The sequence below is a fragment of the Python bivittatus genome, unplaced genomic scaffold, assembly GCF_059951505.1.
Source record: "Python bivittatus isolate LINGU-HERP-01145 unplaced genomic scaffold, Pbiv_v1 ctg000070_np1212, whole genome shotgun sequence".
Lineage (NCBI taxonomy): Eukaryota > Metazoa > Chordata > Lepidosauria > Squamata > Pythonidae > Python > Python bivittatus.
In genome coordinates, this window is record NW_028277034.1 from 40,135,910 (window position 1) to 40,152,223 (window position 16,314).

The window sequence follows — 16,314 nt, forward strand, 5'->3', positions numbered from 1 at the left end:
GAAGATGAACAACAGGTGGTAGGCTACATCTCTGGCTTAACACCAAAACATGCAAAGTTATATTTGTGATGTCTGCTAATCTTTGGAAACAAATAACTTTGGGCTTGTTTTGAAACAAGAATCCTACTTTCTGGCAAATTATTTATGAGATTGTGGTTATATGTTTGAACCTAACTATGTTACTAAAACAAAGCAGGAAGAAATTAATTTCCCCCTGTCCCTAAGAAGTTCTGAATGATTCATTAGCCATGGATGCAAGGCTAGGTGAACTCAATCTTCATTTTCACAAATACAGAAGGCCATTCAAGAAATCTTTCTGTCCCACTTCTGGGGGAATTTATGGCGAACTGATGACTGCAGCAAAGTCCAAGGAACTGGTGAGTAGACCAGTTCCTTGGAAACTCTCCAGATAAGGAGATGATGGGAGATCACCCACATGTGCTCCGGATGGCTGCTTCTCATGAGAAGACCGTAGGACAGCAGTTTTCCATGGGTTTGAGTGCTGGGAGACAACAGGATCAGCCATCTTGCCTGCAACTGCTGCACAGCCTTTTAAAGGACACTAAGTTGGCAAACCTCACTTTCTAATCACCTATTAGAAATTACCTATTAACCATCTTAAAGCTATTAGAAACCTTTGGAACAACAAGTTTGAAAACTCTCCATCGGGTGAGTTTATCTTCAACTCTGAACAAAATAAAAATTAATTATAAGCTTAAGACCTTAAAGAATTTGAAATAAACAGTGAAAAGCTAAATAAGATTTTGATCTAAGAAAGCTGTAAATGGATTAAGGGATCATTTGGGATATTGACTTTTACTATAAGATTTTGGAATTAACTATAAAAAATAAACAGCTTCTCATAGGAAACAGAATTATTTTGGCTATCCTGGCTATTGTAAATCATAACAAAGATAAATGATGATTTTAGAAACTAGACACTAGAGGGAATCTAAGCAGCAGAATCTAAAGAATCTAAGCAGCAGAAGAAAAAAATACAAGACTAATCTGACACTAGTTAATACTGGGACTTACAGAATGACACAAAATGTTATAACACTGGAAATATTAAAGGAGATCTTTGAAGAATGGATGTTAGTGAAGGAATGATAGATGTGGAACAAATTTTATCTCACAAGATAGAGGAAGTACAGAATGTGGAACTACGAATGACAGGCCAAGAAAATGATTTGGAAAAGGGCACTTTACTGGATAAACAAAAGAAACTGGCTGAAGTTTTAAAAATTAAAAGGGAAATACAAATGATAAACCAAGAGAATCACCTGGAAAATGTTTTCTTATTGGATCTACAAAAGAGGCTTGTTAAAGCCTTGAAGAATTCTATGTGATGGGATAAAAAGATTTGAAGAGAAATCAAAACCTACAACAATATTTGGTTAAATTAAAGATTAATACTGTTAGAAGTAAAAGGAAGGAATATAAAGATGGTTTATTTGATTGAGACTAAAATAAGACTTTTTTTTTTTGGCAAAGTTTTGGCAGTCCCTTATGGACTTCTGCTGACATGAGGACTGAAAAGTTGATGTTTTATGGATTTGTTTATTGATAAGGGATGGGAAGAGATAATTGTTTGTTACCTTATAGGGGGTGAAGAGTTATTAAATTTGTTTATACTTGTGATGAAGGTTGGAAGTCACCTCTTTATATATATTTCTTTTCTTTTTCTTTATTATATTATTTCTTTTCTTTTTTCTTTCTTTTTTCCTGCACTTTTTGTTCTTTTTTTCTCTTCTCTTTCTCTAAGTTTAGTTTGCACTAGTTTTTACTACTGCAATTAACATTCTTAATAAAAATTTTATTAAAAAAAAAAAAGAAATCTTTCTTTCCCAGTGGATGACACTGACAGCCAAATCCTATTTCAACATTGGCTGTAGGACTGTGTCCCCACCATACCAGAGGCAAGTGGCTAGTTGAAGGAGAAAAAGTCCACCTGCACGGTACTCATATGTTTGCCTTTCAAGAAAGGAATACAGTAGCTTAGTGCTTCTCTTCCCCATCCCAGTGCCTGCCCCCTGAAGCAATTTTTCATTTTGACTGAGGCCAGGGATACACCTCTCTCATGACTACTTAGAAGAAACGTGATTTCATATGACAAGACTATCAGAATTATTTTAAAAGTTAGCATTTCACCTGGATAGGTATTAATTAATTCTGTGCATCCGAAATACACCAAGAAAAGCCTTGACTTGACAGGCACCAAAGGTGTTCTGCGTTGTGCAAAAATTTCCTCGTGGTCTGTTTCTCATCTTCCGAACAAGTGGTATGAAACACCTCATAGTTCTTTTCTCTCCTTCTGCCTTGACATCTTATATAAAAGAAAGGATAAATACATTTGCCTTGAGTGGGAATTGCTTATTTCTGTGATCTTAATTGGAAAAATGTACTTTGCTATTCAAGATCCTCACTCCTTATATATTTATACCTCCTGTGGAGAAAACATCTCAGTGTGGACAAGAAGAAAGCACACTCAGTTATGTTCTACTGTATTTAGCACTTGCTTTCTAGCAAGAGTATTTAGGACTGCAGGACTAACTGGCACAATATTATGCATATTTTATCTCAAGTAAATGTGGAAAATTGCACCCAATGATTATGTTTAGATAGGAAGAGGGTGAAGAATAACATTCAGTCCTTTGCATCTAGTGCATGTGCTGATTTTCCTTCTTGGCAACTGTGCATTTAACATTGGTATAAATAGGGCCCTGAATGCTTAAGGGAGCTGCCCCAAGCATGGGAATTTTGAAAAAATGTTAGACGTGCATCTGAATGCACACGGGACTCCTTCACTATGGACCAAATTTGTACATATAGTGGAGTGTGGATTGAGGGCAGTCCTATAGTTTTTTCCATGGGTAAAAACGTTGCATGGAAGGGACCAATGTCCATTTCCCTAAACTATTTTGCAACAAACCTTACATTGAGTGCTAAAATGAGTCCCTTAAAATGTTCTGACTAAGGAAGCAATTCTTCTGGAGTTTGGTAGATTTATTTGCAGTCTGGAATCCCTGGGGGAAGACACAGGTCTGAGCTTTAATGCAGTCAGCTGAAGAAATAATACCATTGCTACAAAGACAAATGAATCCAATTATTGATCCACACAGGGTGTGAAGCCTGTTACATGATGATGCTATTTGGTGTACTTCAGTCTTGATGGCTGTAAATGACTTATTTCTTGCAGGTGGTCAGCAAGCTTTGTAGTTTATTGACACTAGGACTTAAGGAACCCTAGATAATTATTATTTAATCTTTTGGGCTGGATTTTCTCTCCCCATCAGAGAACTGAACTGTGGATTATGTTGGCTGGCTGGCACCTGATGACAAATAGATATGGACCCTACTGAAAAAGGAAAATGAGAAAGCATATCTTTATGGAGCTGTCTTTCAAAATGTTTTTAAAATGAGGAAATTAGAACATGAGAAAGGAAAACTGTCCATTTATAGATCTTGTATTAATAAAATAACTTGCTGTGATTAGCAGGTTAGCACAGGGCCAAAGGAAATAATATTTATTGTTCTGCCAAATAATGGAAGACAATTGATTGTTCAGGGCAACTGTAATAAGTTCAGTTTGTGGAAAGGAGCAACACTGGAGCCTAATGTTATCTTTATAATAATCTATTAACAATGTACAAGATAAGTGAATTTAGGAGGTTCAGATTCACAGTAATGGCAATTCGTGCTGTTTCATAGGTCTTTCCCATTCCTTCTTAGTCCAGAGCAATATAAATTTTATCTTTCCTATTCACATGGCACTTCTCAGCCTGATCTTAGAGTGAAACAAGGCTGACCCTACTTAGTACTTAAGTAAGAAGCAACTAGGCTTGATGAGGAAATTGAAAAAAAAATGATACCAGAAGAAGAATAAAAATATTTCTATGTAGTCCCCAGCAGAACAACCTGTGGGAATCTTTGCCTTTACCTTTGCTTGGCTTACACTCCAACTTTGAGACATAGCAGCTGCTAGATGTCCACCTTGTTAATTGCCCACAATTTTCTTGACAGAAAATGTCACCATGGTTTTGCAGATTATTAAAAGCTCCAGTTGGGGTTAAGGTTAGGGTCCTTAATATCGCATATTACCTCCTTCAAGATTAAATTACCCAAACAAGATATGCTATATTTTATGCTGTTACAATAAACTGATAAAAGTGCTGCAAATGGTAAAGTTTTACAAATCTGTATAAGATTCCCTTAAGTTGAAAACATTGGCATACCAAAATATGAATAACTCAATATTACAAGGTATATATTATGTTAATTGATACTTTCTCTAGAAGCTGCAGGTTTGGAACAATATGTGACTGACTTATGAGAATATATTCTACAATGTCCATATTTACAATTATCAATTATTTCAGGATATTGTTTTCTTTCATGTCTCTGTATACTAAATAATGTCCTAAATTAGATGCCTTTTTACATTTTAGGATGGGAGGTAACTCAGACATTAAGTATAATGCTTCTGTGCCAACACTTTGATAGAGTCCTGCATTTATCTTGAAGATTACCATGTCTAAAAACCTTTTGAACTCCTACTTACAAGCATTTGCTGGGCTATCCATATTGTGTGAAATAGTTTATATTTGCATTTAATACATATATGAACATCAGTGTGAATTAAAATATTTATACATTAAACAATTTATTTTGATTAATAACCATTTTAGCTTTTGACTAAGGAAATAATGTTATATATTATAATTAATTTTGCTTTGATTGAGAAAAGATTAAACAAAGTTATGCAGATGCAAAAATATATGAGCTGTCACTGAGGAAAAAAAAAACCTTCAGGGTAAACACCTGATTTAAGGCAGAGTTATAAATGATGTTATGAAGATTTATAGCATTGACTGCCACATCTCAAAACAAAATGCATTGGAGTCCTTGTGGATAATTGACATTGTAGAAGGCTTGCAGACCCAGATGTGAGTAGTTTGTGTATAGGAGAGGTGATCACCACTACCTTCTGAAGGATATTAGATGGTGATGCAAAGTTTGTACTGGGCCATGTTATAGATGGGCATGATTCAGGCAACTGTCCATCAGTAACCAAAACCAAGAAAACACTTTCTAGAACAGGGTTCCTCAACCTCAGCAACTTTAAGATGGGTGGACCTCAACTCCCAGAATTCCCCAGCCAGTCCACCCATCTTAAAGTTGCTGAGGTTGAGGAACCCTGTTCTAGAATATACCTAAAAAGGATATATCCTAGGATCCCATTTTAAGAAGGGTTGCTACTGAAATTTTACTATTTTACAAGCATGCCAATCAGATTCTTTGAAATAGATACAAAAATACAGAGAGAAGTAGAGAAGCATGCAGTACAGGCTGGCTTATCATGCGGTCAATCGATAAGTATCATTTCTAAGCCACGCTGCTATATGGGTGTCTATTTTTCTTGCTATAATTACTCTTAGTTTAGTCAAGTTAGTGATTTAGCTGCTTCAGGCAGAAGCAGGCAGGACACATGGGCCCGAGTTCAATACACTAACTTGTAGAATTTTGCTTATGGGAGGCTATCATAAGAAATGCTTTCCTTCCCTAAATTCTTAACCTACACTAGATATATTTATCGTTATTCCATTTGTCTTTTTTTTTTTCCTTTTAATTTTGAAAGGACTGAACTCAGGATTGGAAAGAGGACACAGAATCAGAAATAACCAGGATCAAAACAGACTCGGGTTGGTGGTTGGCAGTAAAATCTGGCAAGCTCTGAAATGCATGTGTAATATTTATATCCATCCAGTATAGATCCTAAAATGGATCATGACAGAATGTTATAACAATTCAGTCCAACACTACAGAGCCAGAAATAAAATAAAAACGGATCCAGCAGCTAATTAAAATAAAATAATTAAACATATAGCAGATGGCTCAGCATATTTTAAAAGTTGATTAACTGATGCCAAGGAAAGCAGGAAATAAATAAATGTTGGATTTTGTGCCTGGAAAGAGAGGTTTATCTAATGTGTGCCACCAGAGAAAAGGCCCTGTCTCTGTTAATTTATCTTTCCATTTTAACTCTGAAAACTGGCTAGTTTGGCAATAGATTTTTATCAATACACAGTTTTTTAATGCAAGAGGTTCTCTGATTTCCCAAGTTTTTGGTTTTTTTTTTGCTTCATTCACTTGGTGTCATGGTGGATCAGGCCTAGGATCATCTTAAGCCAGCATTTTATTTCTCTCAATGGCCAATCAGATGCTTCTAGAGTGTTTGTAGGCAGGAGAAAAAGATATACCTTTAGAGTCCTTGGGTTTCTCTGAGCTTGGTTGTTTTCATGGAGATGTTTCATTACCTGACAAGGTAACATCTTCAGTGCCACTGAGGATGTTATCTGGTTGCATAATGAAACGTCTGCAAGAAAACAACTAAACTCAGAGAACCCCAAGGACTCAACAGTTCAACCCTCAGCTACATGTATTCTCTTCTATTGACATACCTTTCTCCCACCATTCTTTCTCTTTCAACTGGTATTTGGAAGCATGCTGCTCCCAACCTAGAAATAACACTCTTTCAAGTCAAATAACACATGATAAACCTGTCCTCCATGAATATTCTATCCTTTTTTACCTTACAAAACCCAGTACTGGTTGAACTAGGGAAATACTGCCTTGCTGATGGCTTTGATTTGAAATAAGACCTTGTGTAATTTTAATAATACTTGGAAACCTTTTCTGAACTTTTTGCGAGATGTGGAAAAAAATGAAATTTTGTTGTATGGATTTGATGATTAGAAATAATATGGATTAATAGAAATAATGGAAGTTATGTTTTAAACTTAGAGTAAGAGTTGGATGTAATTGTTACTTATATCTGTTGTGAGGAGGGTCGGGAGTCAATTTTTTCTTTTTTTCTGATTCTTTTCTTCTCTTTTTTGTCTCTCACACTTTCTAATCTTTCATAATTCTTATTTCTGATTTTTTTTTCTCTTTCCATAGTCTTCTCTTAATACTAGTTTTTGTTAGGTTTTTTACTGTTCTTTAATTTTTTTTAATAAAGGTGTGTGTGTGTGTGTGTAAAGGAAATACTGCCTTGCTATTAGCCCTGCCAGGACGCCCAGTGGTAAATTGTGTAGCAGAAGATAGAGATAATTTCTATTGATCCTTGACTTAAAAAACAGTTTATGATTTTCCATTGCTGATGTGAGTTGTGGAAGTACTGACCAATGTTTGAAATGACCTGCCTATTAAAATCAGTGTTAAAGTAATAAGATTTGCAGCTTTTCTCTATCAAGAAGTCACTGTCTCTCTCTCTTGGCCTTTAATGTTCTCGTTCTTTTCCAATAAGCAATTTTCACTGGCAGCTTTGGAAAACACAGATAGATGTTTATTGCCCACATACCAATCAGAGTACATTTGGGAAAGTCCTGAACTACATTTTGTAATTAGAATGGATGTCACCGCAATACTAACGAATCACTGTAAGGTCTTGCGGGACTGACACTAAGCAGAGGTGTAACAATAAGAAACAGGATGATTGAATGAAGCAGAGGTTGGAAGAAGGAACACAATGCAAATAAGACCTCTTTGACTGAGGATGCTTTTGCCCTCTGTGTCTGCAAAGTAGTCTAGAAATGCACACTACAGAGAGACAGCAAACATGGAGGTAGTATAAAAATCTCTGTTCAATTCATGTGCAATCACTGTGGGCAAGCTAATGCTACTGTCTTCTGTTCTGACAAATTGGTGCTATTTGTATTATCTGTTGCTGCTGGGCATTGATTCTTCTTCGTGCTTTCCTGCCAAGAGGATGCCAGAGTAACAATAGGAATCATCTTCTTGTCCTTACCTGAATTTCATCATGATGGTTTACAATCAGGAGTCTGGTAGCATCTTTTCTGACTTATAATAAAATTTCTTAGTCAGAAAAGATGCTACCAGACTCCTGATTTTTTACCGTGATAGACTAATACAGCTCTCCTCCTACAATATAATAGTGGTTTATAATTGTTGTTGTTTAGTTGTTAAGTCATGTCCGACTCTTCGTGACCCCATGAACCATATTGCGCCAGGCCTTCCTGTCCTTCACTGCCTCCCTGAGTTTGCTCAGTTTCATGCTCAAGTGGTTTATAATACATTATTTAATTCTTGCTGCTTATGATATTGGGGGTTTAGATATATTTCCCTGAGTGAGGAAGTTGCAGGAGGGAAAAGGAGAGAGATTGGTTCTGAGCGCAGGACAAAAGAGTTCCACTTAAAACATGGTATCAGAACTTTTTGAGACTTCCATGTTTCAGTGGAACAAAACACAAAATGTCTTGACTCATCAGCCATATGATTAATGAGAAATCTTTGCACTGTTGTTTTTCTTCCTAGGGTAAATATAGAAGTATGTGTGATTTTTTTTTTTTTTAAGATCAGGCAAGCAGAGTGCAAAAAGTGTTTTTGGTTCTGCTTAACTGCTATGTTTACTATGGAGTGCTATTAAAGACCAATAATTTCTCCCATTGTTTCCTACAATACATCATTCAAAACATTATGGTACTTAATACTCCAGTTGTCCTCATAACAGAACTCTGGAGTATATAACTTTTTTCTGAGTTCAGAACTCTTGAAAAAGTATTCTAGGGTATACAGAAATACCCACAATAGAGGAGTGGACTGCAAAGACGGTAGAACTTGCTGAAATGGCTAAATTGACTTCCCTAATTAAGGAAGGAATAACAATTACTTTCATAAAAGACTGGATATGTTTTATGGATTTTCTGCTGAAAATGGACAAAAATGAATTGGTGATTTCAGGATTTACTGATTAAAAAGTGTTGTTTATGGGAAGAAGGGAATCAAGATATGTAATTTGGAAGGGTAGAAATGATAATAATCACAGTGGTAACTGCTGCAAAGAAGATAGGAAGTAACTTCTTTACATACCTTTTTTCTTGTCTCTGTTTTTCACTTTTTCTTTTATCTTTTTATATCTTTTTCCTTTTCTACTTTTTCCCCCTAAGTTTATGTAGTTTTTTAATTCTATGTGTGAATTAAATATATGAAATGGTATTCTAAGCTGAAATTGTTTTGAGTTTAGAATGATCTTGAAGCATTGATCAGCCAGGTGCTCTGCCAGCCACACATTCTGGCATGCCAGTGTTTTCCAAAACGTAAACTTTTTCCATCCCAAGGAGATCTTCCTTTGAAAGAAATAATAATGCCTTTCTGCCCTCAAGAACAACTACAGCAGTAATGTTTTCTAGATAGGAAGGAACCAAGAAGCATTAAAGAAGTAAGCAGCAGTGTGAACTAGACTGCCACCGGAACCATAAAAATAGAAGCTGTGATAAAACTAATGGAGGTGTTTTTCTCTCTCTGGAGGCCTCAGCTCTGAGTAAGAAAAGTTCTCAAAAAGATATTTAGCTTAGATTATCTTCACAATCCAGGAGTATGTTGACTACATTGTTATGAATCAGAACACATGAAATTTACCTAGAAGTATAATCCTATTGCATGGATGGATGGATGGATGGATGGATGGATGGATGGATGGATGGATGGATGGATGAATGGAAGGAAGGAAGGAAGGAAGGAAGGAAGGAAGGAAGGAAGGAAGGAAGGAAGGAAGGAAGGAAGGAAGGAAGGAAAGAATCATACTTTTGACAAAGTGGAATTTGTTGAAAGCCCATGCAGTATTCTATCATTTCATCCTTTGGTATAATACTCTGAAAAATTTCTTTAGTTGATGGACTCTGTTTATTCCCATACAGAACACATTCTACATGAAGCTAGATCTTTGTCTTTGACTGATTGTAAATTAACTAACTTACTTGTTGAGTGAATATTTAACTAGGGCAGCTAAATTGCTAATTGCTATATATTTTTTTAATTAAGAATTTTTTCTCACTGTTCTGCATTCACATAAACGTACATTTTGTACAAATGAATAAAATATTTCTGAAACAGATATTGTTGTTAGAATAAATTTCACCTGTGTACCCAGGTTAATGTGCAACAGCGTAAAAATGCTGTTTTAATTTGAAAATAAATAATAATTGGTGAATGATTTTATGGTTAATAGCCTACTGCAACAGATTGTATAACAGTATCCTTTGGAAGCTTAGACATTATAATGGGACAGCCATGGTAGTCTATGGTAGCAAAAAATCAGAAAGAGTCTGGTGGCACCTTTTCTGACTAACAAATTTTATATTCACATTTGTGAATGATGAAATGTTGATGATGTTATTACAGTGTGTGTGTCTCTGTGTGTATCTGGCTACACACACATATATCTTTCTCTTGAAATAGCCAAGAACAGTGCACAAAACATTGTTAATGCATCACTGTACTAGAATTAAAAATAATGCACACATTTGCATATCAACTAAATGCAGTGACACCACTTTAAGAATCAATTTATTCTTAGAGCAATATTATAAATTACCTGGTAAACAGACATGTTTTTTGATGGTAAACCTGGCAACTTCAGGTTTTTGCAGTGTTCCTGGAAAGGAATTTGAACATTTGTTTGCCATTGAAAAAGCCCTGTTTGAACCCCCATAACATGTCTGAGGGCTGAAGCTGCCAAGGCTAAAAGTAAAGAGTCCAAGAACAGATAGGACCATTATCAGAACATGGTCAGGTGCCCTCCATACCTGGCTGAAAAACAAGCAAGAACTCTTACTCTGTAAGAGTGGGAGAAGGTGATGTAAGATTGAAAGCCTGGAATTACATAGCAGACTTGATTGCTAGACTGCTGTAGCTGCTTTTCATTATTAGGGCTTCCTGAATCTGCAGTAAAAGCAACTTATACATCTGAACCTTGTCCTTGACTAATCCATGCTAGATCCTTAATGATGGTTTACATTTTCAACAAGATGTAATGCTATGACCCTAATGAAGCTTTGACCCCATGAGTCATACTAACATGTAGGGCCACAAACAGAATCTCCCTGATCAGTCTCAGTACCCAGGTCAACTGTAACTGAAGTGAGATTGATAGTTTTTTTCCCCACTGACACAACTGATTCAAATGAATGGGAGTAGGAATGTGATATATGTTATTACTGCTATTATATTGTTCTTTGGGCAAAAGATAATATCAAAACATCACCAATTTACTGAAGATATGTAGATATCTACACCAATCTTAACAGTTGCAAAATTAAAATATTTGCAAAGTCTTAATGAAAGTATCATCACATTGAAATGATTTTGTTCATATCTGGCAAAGCAAAGGGCATCTACAGGGTAGTCTGCTTGAGTCATTTTCTAAAATAAACAAATCTATAAACAAACAAACAAACAAACAAATAAATGCATTTCACACTGTCTGGTAGCTACGGTGCTTCTAATTCAATTTCAAGAACTCTTCCTTATAATAACTTTAAAGAATTGTAACTAATAAATCTACCACATACTTTATTATTCTAGGTTGGTTTTCACACATCCTCCTAATTCATCGTATGGTTTATTTTTGTTTCAATACAAGGTGTGATGTTGCATTTTAACATTACACATAAACCAAGACATTATGACTTTTTAAATAAACCATTATTTAAAAAAAACAAAAAAAACCCCACTTGATTGGATGATGGAGGTAGAAGTGGAAGGAAAGAAAGAAAAAAACCTCTCATTTCCATTCACAAGCAGTGTGATGGTATGTGGCAAGGACCTTGGGAGATAGGAGGAAGACCTGCAGCCAGGGCAACAGTCTGATAAGAGGCAGTTCAGTCTGCAGGTGGGGGAAAAGCATGGGAAGCATTCCAGAAGGGACCCTCCTTAGTTTTCTGGGGACTAAATAGAGAGGAAGGGAGAAATACTTTCAGTCTTGCAACATTCTGTTTAATGTAACCTTACAGTAAATAGTGCTGATGCTCTTGGTTGTGCATCTTGTCTGAACTACCTCAAAGGGCTAACATCCAGATAAAGAGAACTGTGACAGAGGAAGGAGATGGACAGTGCTTGAAGATGAGGGAAAAGATGGCTTTGAATTATACAGGAATAGGCTCTGAATGGCAATTGGATGGCAATTGGAGAAGCATCTGGAAAGTCCAGAGCTTGGAGAACTCATCATTCATTGATGCTACTGTTATTGCTGCTACTGTTGGTATACACCCCACCTTTCTTCTAGGACAACTTGCAACTCAGGAACCACATTTGGTCCACCGGGCAGTCAAGTGTAACCCCCTTTTCCTCCCAGTTTCTATTGTCCTCCACCCATAACTACCATCCCCAATGCTGCCTGTTTCATCCTAGTGCCTTCTGTATATGAGGTGTGTGTGTGTGTGTGTGTGTGTGTGTGCACGCACACACACGCATACATTAAAAATGGGCCTTTGTTTTGTTCATGTACTTCTTAATTTATTTTAAACCTGGGACTAAAACTGAAATGCAAGGGGGTGGAGATTCCTGTAAGTGTATGTATTAATGTCACTAAATAAACATAATTTATTTTTTGTTCCACATCTGGTTTTAAAATCTTTTTAGGGGATTTTTCTTCTGCACTGCTGCCTCTAATGTGACATTTGAAGGCAGGTGCAGCCCTCAGACCAGTGATGATTGTGCTGTCCAGATTTGGGATCTCAATGTGGCATACACAATTCATGGTGACTTCCTCTTATCTAGCCCCATAAGTAAATCATTCAAAGTTACAGGGAGAGATAGTTATCCAAACAGCTTCATGACTGAATGGAAATTTGAACCTGAGTCTCCTTGTTCTCTGTTCAACAGTAATATCCTAACACTATTCTGCTTCTTTATGAAGTCGGCTTTCTATCCCTGACAATTTCTTGTGTGACTCTGGAGAACTTGAATATTTTGTATATTCTTAAACTATTTCATAGTAGAAAAAGTGAACCCTGATGTTCATTTTATGTAAGTTCTATCTGAGGATCAGCTTTAAATTTCTAATGGGAAACACTTGGAAGCAGGTTAAGCTGAGCTGTTGTTGGGCTCAAGGCCATATGGAAAGAAAAACTACTTCTCCATATTCCTACCCATTATATCAGTATAGCAAAAAGAAAGCACTTTGCAATCTTTAATGAGCTAAAGCAGATGACACAGATCAGCTATTTTTCCAGGTGGTGAATTCCAACATAATAATTCTTTCTAATTTCCAGTGGAGGAGGATCTGCAAATCTAATTTGATTTTATATCCTGTAGTTATATATTTGAATTGGTTTATATATGCTGATTTTGATATATTTTGCCCAGTGTTTATGAGGAACACAGACAAGTAAGGCGGGGGAGACTCAGGTGCCCCATGAAAATCAAAAGTATTACTTTTTATCAGTGTATTATATTATCTGTATCAGAGCTGTCCATTGCTATTTTCTATTAACCAATGTCACTCAATCATTCTTGGCCCAGCCTTTCCACTTACCAGTTTATCAAGTTCTGTTATGCAGTCTTTTTGGCTTTGGAACTAAGGAGTAGCCGTACATACTATGTTGAAGCAATTATCTCTTCCAATTAATCTCCCATTTAAGAGAGGTTGGAATGGAGAGTATTCTTCTGCTGGAATATGGAATGCAAGCAAAATGTTTCTGCTGGGTGGGTAGATGGTAGCTGACTCCAGCAGTTCCCATTGCCCACACAAGGAATCTCTTATTATCACTATGTCATAATGTATTAACTTTCTCAGATGACTTTTGGATAAAAAATATGGTTACCAGAATTCTTTGCCATGGCCTGTCATATAGAACTAGCTGTGGTAGCAAAATACCAAAGAAGGTGGGAGGAACTATTATTTTCTTCTTTGGGCCTTCTCATACCCTCCCCTTCTGAGAATGTTGGTTCATGCCTCCTACAAGAGCTCTTCTTGAAAAGGATCAGGTGGAAATGTGCAATGGCACAGTATTTAAAGAAAACAAAAATGCTACAACAAGACTTTTAGTTAAAATCTTCCAGCTTTACTGAAAATCATTCTGGCAGTAGCACATATCTCTACCTTTTAGTCTAATTATTCTAGCAAATAGCTCCAAAGTAAAAAAATCCAGCCAAATGTCCACCTCCCCATTTTGTTGGCAACCCAGGATGAACACTATGAAGAGAAAGAACTATAATTGTTTTAAGCATATGAACTAAGGGAAGGAACACAATTTTTAAAATTAAGCCTGTTTCTGAGCTGAAAATTATCTGGAGAAGCATTTTTACTTGCATTTCTGGGCAAAAAGGTTTCGGCAAAGTAAGTTTTTCATGGCTACTGCCACAGACTGATTTATTCTGTATGTTACTGCTAGTCCACAAGTTGTGTATTTCTCTATGCTACTTACATGACTACACCAATATATGCTTCCCCCCTCCACACAAATAATATTTTTCTTTATTTAACTTTCTCTAATATTTGTTGAATATCTTTTAACCAAAAAAGATGTATCTATGAATGATGGAGGTTCAGCTGAAAAATTGCCCTTTACAGGGTTATTTTCAACCCCAACTTTTAGAATTAAATTTATCTTTCATTGCTATATAGACACAGATACATCAAAGAAGTTTACCTAGACTCTGTTTTAAACCATCTGCAGGATGTAGTTTAACATGCATGGTAATAAGTCAATTTCTATCTTTCCTTTCCTTTCCTTTCCTTTCCTTTCCTTTCCTTTCCTTTCCTTTCCTTTCCTTTCCTTTCCTTTCCTTTCCTTTCCTTTCCTTTCCTTTCCTTTCCTTTCCTTTCCTTTCCTTTCCTTTCCTTTCCTTTCCTTTCCTTTCCTTTCCTTTCCTCTCCTCTCCTCTCCTCTCCTCTCCTCTCCTCTCCTCTCCTCTCCTCTCCTCTCCTCTCCTCTCCTCTCCTGATGCCAGCATGGATGAACTCAAGAGCACATGCATATTAATCTATTTGTTGCCTTCTTCCTCTCTTGCTTTGGATAGATTTGATAATATAAAACAAGACAACAATCCCCCCCCATTGTGCTATATAATATGTCAAAATATACATTTTTTAAATACTAAATTTGCAAAAAGAAATACGCAATTGATGCAAAAAGTATCTAAATAAGCGTTGGTCATATGATATGTGTTTCATTCTCTATAATTATACATTTTTCTCTTATTCAAAAAGCAAAGGCAGCCAATTATTATGAAACAGAATAAATTAATATGCATCATTAGCATTAATGCTTATAGCCTGTGTATGTAATTTTTTTCATAAATCTGATCATAATATTCACAAACTTGTCTGTTCACATATTTATCTGCATGTTTTACAACAATGACAATTTTCAAAATGGAACTAGTGTTCCCCTTTATTTCATAGTATATTATGGCTGTAATTTCCATGTCTAATAGCAGATACTTACTGGCAATTCTTTAAGGATATTCCAAATCTCCTTCTGGCCATACTTTTCTGCAACACAAACTGGGTTTTCTCCATACTTGTTAGTAATTCTACATGCCTGAATGGCCTTGGGATCTTGGAGGAGAAGTACAGCAAGCTTCTTTAATCCAAATTTAGCTGCACAATGGAGAAGAGTGGGAAGTTCCTCCAACTGTGAATCTGTATTGAGAAACAAACACATGCATGTATATCCCAAAATATTATATAATTCCTTTAGAACATGGGGAAACAGGTGTATACATGAAAGAGTCATGTAGTGTCATGGCCAGTGGACTAAGAAGACTTACTATTCAGTTGCTCAGTATTGCTGACCAACTTCAAGACTCTTGCTCTCCTCATGATGTCTTATTTTTGAACCAAGCTTCCATTGGACAGCCCTTCAAATACAAGACTATATTCTGTAAAGTTGGACACCACTTCATTGGGCATATGCCCAGGGCATGTCAGATTATACTGTATATATCCTTTCATATGCAGTTACATTCCTTTCAAATTAATAATGATTTTTTTGAACAGGTACCATCATGTTCTTGGAAGTGTATTTACAACTTAATACAACTGAAAAGTAATGGTGTGCTTGTAATAAAAATAAGGGAAAATATATACAGACAAAACGTAGAAGCCTGATATATATTTATGGTCCATGAGTTTTAATTGCACATCTGTCCTTTGTTGCTTAGTTAAACAATATTCTGTAGAGATATGCTGTGGCAATTGGATAGATAATAGCTTCTTTCAATGGCACAGAGTTATAACTACAGCTAAAATGTGTGAAGAATATCAGTTTGCTAAGCGCATGGACCATGTAAAGGCTTCTGTAATAGGCACTGTACATTTGAGAATGGGGCTGTTAAACACTGTTGTGAAATAGCAGGTCAAGAACTGAGATTGTTCTTTTTATTTGTCACTTGATGTGCTTGTGAAAAAAGTAAACCAAAACCAATTGTTCATTACAAGGCACATATTGTTATCAGCTGGAGCAACATTACTAGATGAAACACAGAGTTCTTGCTCAGCGTCATTAG

General features: G+C 36.1%; 1 protein-coding gene across 1 annotated transcript in view; it reads right to left on the bottom strand.

Annotated features, from left to right (window-relative positions):
* The window catches only part of BANK1 (B cell scaffold protein with ankyrin repeats 1), a 145,312-nt gene that overhangs the window by 67,182 nt on the left and 61,816 nt on the right, over nt 1-16,314 (bottom strand). Inside the window, exon 7 of the mRNA XM_088133022.1 lies at nt 15,252-15,448. Within this exon, the coding sequence (XP_087989148.1) occupies nt 15,252-15,448 (197 nt within the window). The remainder of the gene's footprint in view (nt 1-15,251; nt 15,449-16,314) is intronic.